This window comes from Gloeophyllum trabeum (assembly GCF_000344685.1).
Source record: "Gloeophyllum trabeum ATCC 11539 unplaced genomic scaffold GLOTRscaffold_00301, whole genome shotgun sequence".
Classification (NCBI taxonomy): Eukaryota; Fungi; Basidiomycota; class Agaricomycetes; order Gloeophyllales; family Gloeophyllaceae; genus Gloeophyllum; species Gloeophyllum trabeum.
Genome location: NW_006920709.1, coordinates 33 through 2,532, shown reverse-complemented (window position 1 = coordinate 2,532; position 2,500 = coordinate 33). Strand labels below are relative to the sequence as shown.

The 2,500-nt window shown below is 49.7% G+C and overlaps 1 protein-coding gene across 1 annotated transcript; it reads right to left on the bottom strand.

Annotated features, from left to right (window-relative positions):
- Positions 1–224: 224 nt before the first annotated feature.
- Positions 225–1,049, bottom strand: GLOTRDRAFT_134578 (uncharacterized protein; the record flags this gene model as incomplete). The annotated part of the gene is made up of 2 exons (XM_007873538.1): positions 225–620; positions 1,044–1,049. 2 exons carry the CDS (start codon positions 1,047–1,049, stop codon positions 225–227), a joined length of 402 nt encoding a protein of 133 aa, XP_007871729.1.
- Positions 1,050–2,500: the final 1,451 nt, after the last annotated feature.

The window sequence follows — 2,500 nt, the reverse complement described above, 5'->3', positions numbered from 1 at the left end:
TCATTTTATTCGATCCTCTACTCTGCGCACCACTTAAACGCTCTCCTATTCGCTTATTTTGTATTATAGAATGGACCCTCTTTGTTTATCTCATGATTCCACCCTCCTTATTCTGAGCGGACAATATTCACTGCAGATATATTATACAGGACGAAGGACCGCAGACAAGGCAACCGGAGCAAAATACGAATGATGAAGACAAGGGAAACGAAAAAGGTCCGCATTTAGGAGGAAGGGCTTGGAGCACGACCCCGTACCTCTCCCTCACTGTCCAGAGTCTTCTCCACCTCGCGCGACTCCTCAGAAGCCTGCTGGTCCATCAGCCACTCAATATTCACGAGATGGGCATGGGCGGCCAAGATCTGGTTCCGCAGGGCGAGCACCGAATTATTCACCTTGGTCCGCAGGTCAATCACCATCGTTGACACCCTCCCATGCTCCTCCAGCAGGTTGTGCAGGTCCGCGCGCGACTCCTCGATGGCCTTCCACACTTCCTGCCGCGCCTGATCATTCACCCTCTGCGCCTTATCCAACTCGCGATGGAACCATGTATTTTCCTCCCGGAGGCTTACCACATTTTCACGAGCCAGGATCGACTGCTCCCGCAGCTCCGCAATAATCTGATACGGGCGTGCAAGTTGGTCTGGAGCTATCTCGCTGCGAGGGAACGGAGAGATGAGGGAAAGATTGGAGCTCGGCGTATGAGAGGGCGAAAGGAGCCCTTTTTATCTGCAGGTCGCAACGCGGAGACTGAGGACAGTCAAGATTTCAGTCAGGGGGAGGTGATAAGCCTCAGGATTGTCTGACCCCCGAAAACACGGACTCAGCACATCGTACAAGCCCTCCGGAGCTTATTCGACACAGCACTCACACGCCACTAGGCTTCTATGGGCTCTAAAGAGTTGCTCTATTTAGCTCCGGACTTCCTAGCATCCCCAAGACATACACGGACCCATTCCACGATTTATCTCCGCAAACGCAAGCTCCGGGGTGACTTAATCTATGCGACTTCTAGGCGAATTAGCTCCGGGGCCCGCGGACACTTCCATCGAGGGGTGTCGTCCTCATTCCCACCCTCCAGCATACTCCCTCTCTCGTTTCCATCAAAATACCGAAGGTGCGGACGCATACGAGTCACCATGAGGCCAGCATCAGTCAGCAAGCGGCCGGAGGTAATTAGCACGTGACCGGCGTGTCGCACGGAGTGATGGGACTGCTTGGGTCAGGTGGCGAAGCGTCGAGGTGACCTATAGGGGCTGGAAAGAGCAAGTGGGAGTGCAAGAGAGTCGTATGGTGTATGGTATAGCGGAGGAAAGTGCTGAGCAATCCTGTGGGTAGCGGCGTTTATTTGTTATTTATCTCCGGACGGTCGCAAAGCCATTCCTGTAGTATAAATTGTACAAAGTAGAGTACAGAAAAATAAGTTTCGACTTCACCATCTCAGAGAATTAGAGTTACGATCTCAGCGACCCGAGAAGTTCGAAAGCGTCGAACTTAGCGAATTATAACCGATCCTAGCTTTGCCAATAGGCCTGACTCATCGAGTGAATTATCTCCGCCATCGATTCAATTAGCTCCGGTGAGTCTCACATAGCGAAATAAAATTAAACAAGTCTTTCTAGCGTTTTCTACTCCCGTGGGCCCGGACCTACACTCGGTTCCGTGGTTTGCGACTTTGTTTGCAACTTTCCGGAGATAAATACTCCGGAGCGTCCATTAGCGTTTGTTTCAGGCTTCAAGGCTTTTGTTTTATTTTTCTAGGTCTTCCTACGGACTACCCTACGGCGTCTTACTCCTCCTCTCCCCCTCGAACTATTAAATACCCTTCAGTTGTCTCGGACCGCCTTCACCCATATCACGGGGTTTAGGTTTATTTCCTTTGGTCCTTGGTGATTGTTGTGTGTCAGTGCATATCACCGCTCTGTCTGATTTTTGGTCACCGACCTGGGAAAAGAAGACGTTATTTTGGGACTACCTTGGTTACAGAAGAACAACCCAGAGATCAACTGGGTTACTGGACGGATTGACTTTGGAAAAAGAAAATCCATCCTAAACGTAACCATTGAAGAAATCCCTGATGAGGAATTCTCCATCAAACGCCAATACTGCAAAGGACCACTGCTGGCACATGTCGATGACCCCATCTTCCAAAGTACACCGAAATGGAAGATCAAATTGGATGACATCTACGCCCTAATTGCACGAACTAAGGCAGAGGAAGACGATCTCCTCATACGGTTTATCACTGGACAAACGGACACTGGCAAGAAGGTCAACCCTGCAATGCGAATGGCTCAAGAAGCTGAGAAGGAAGCCAAAAGCAAAGCGGAATTACCTGAACGGTACAAGGAATTTGCAGACGTCTTTGACAAGAAAAGTTCAGAACGATTCCCTGAACGACGACCTTATGATCATGCAATAGATCTCAAAGAAGGATTCGTTCCAAAGAATCAGAAGCTCTATCCCATGTCACCATTAGAGCAACAGAAATTGGACGAAT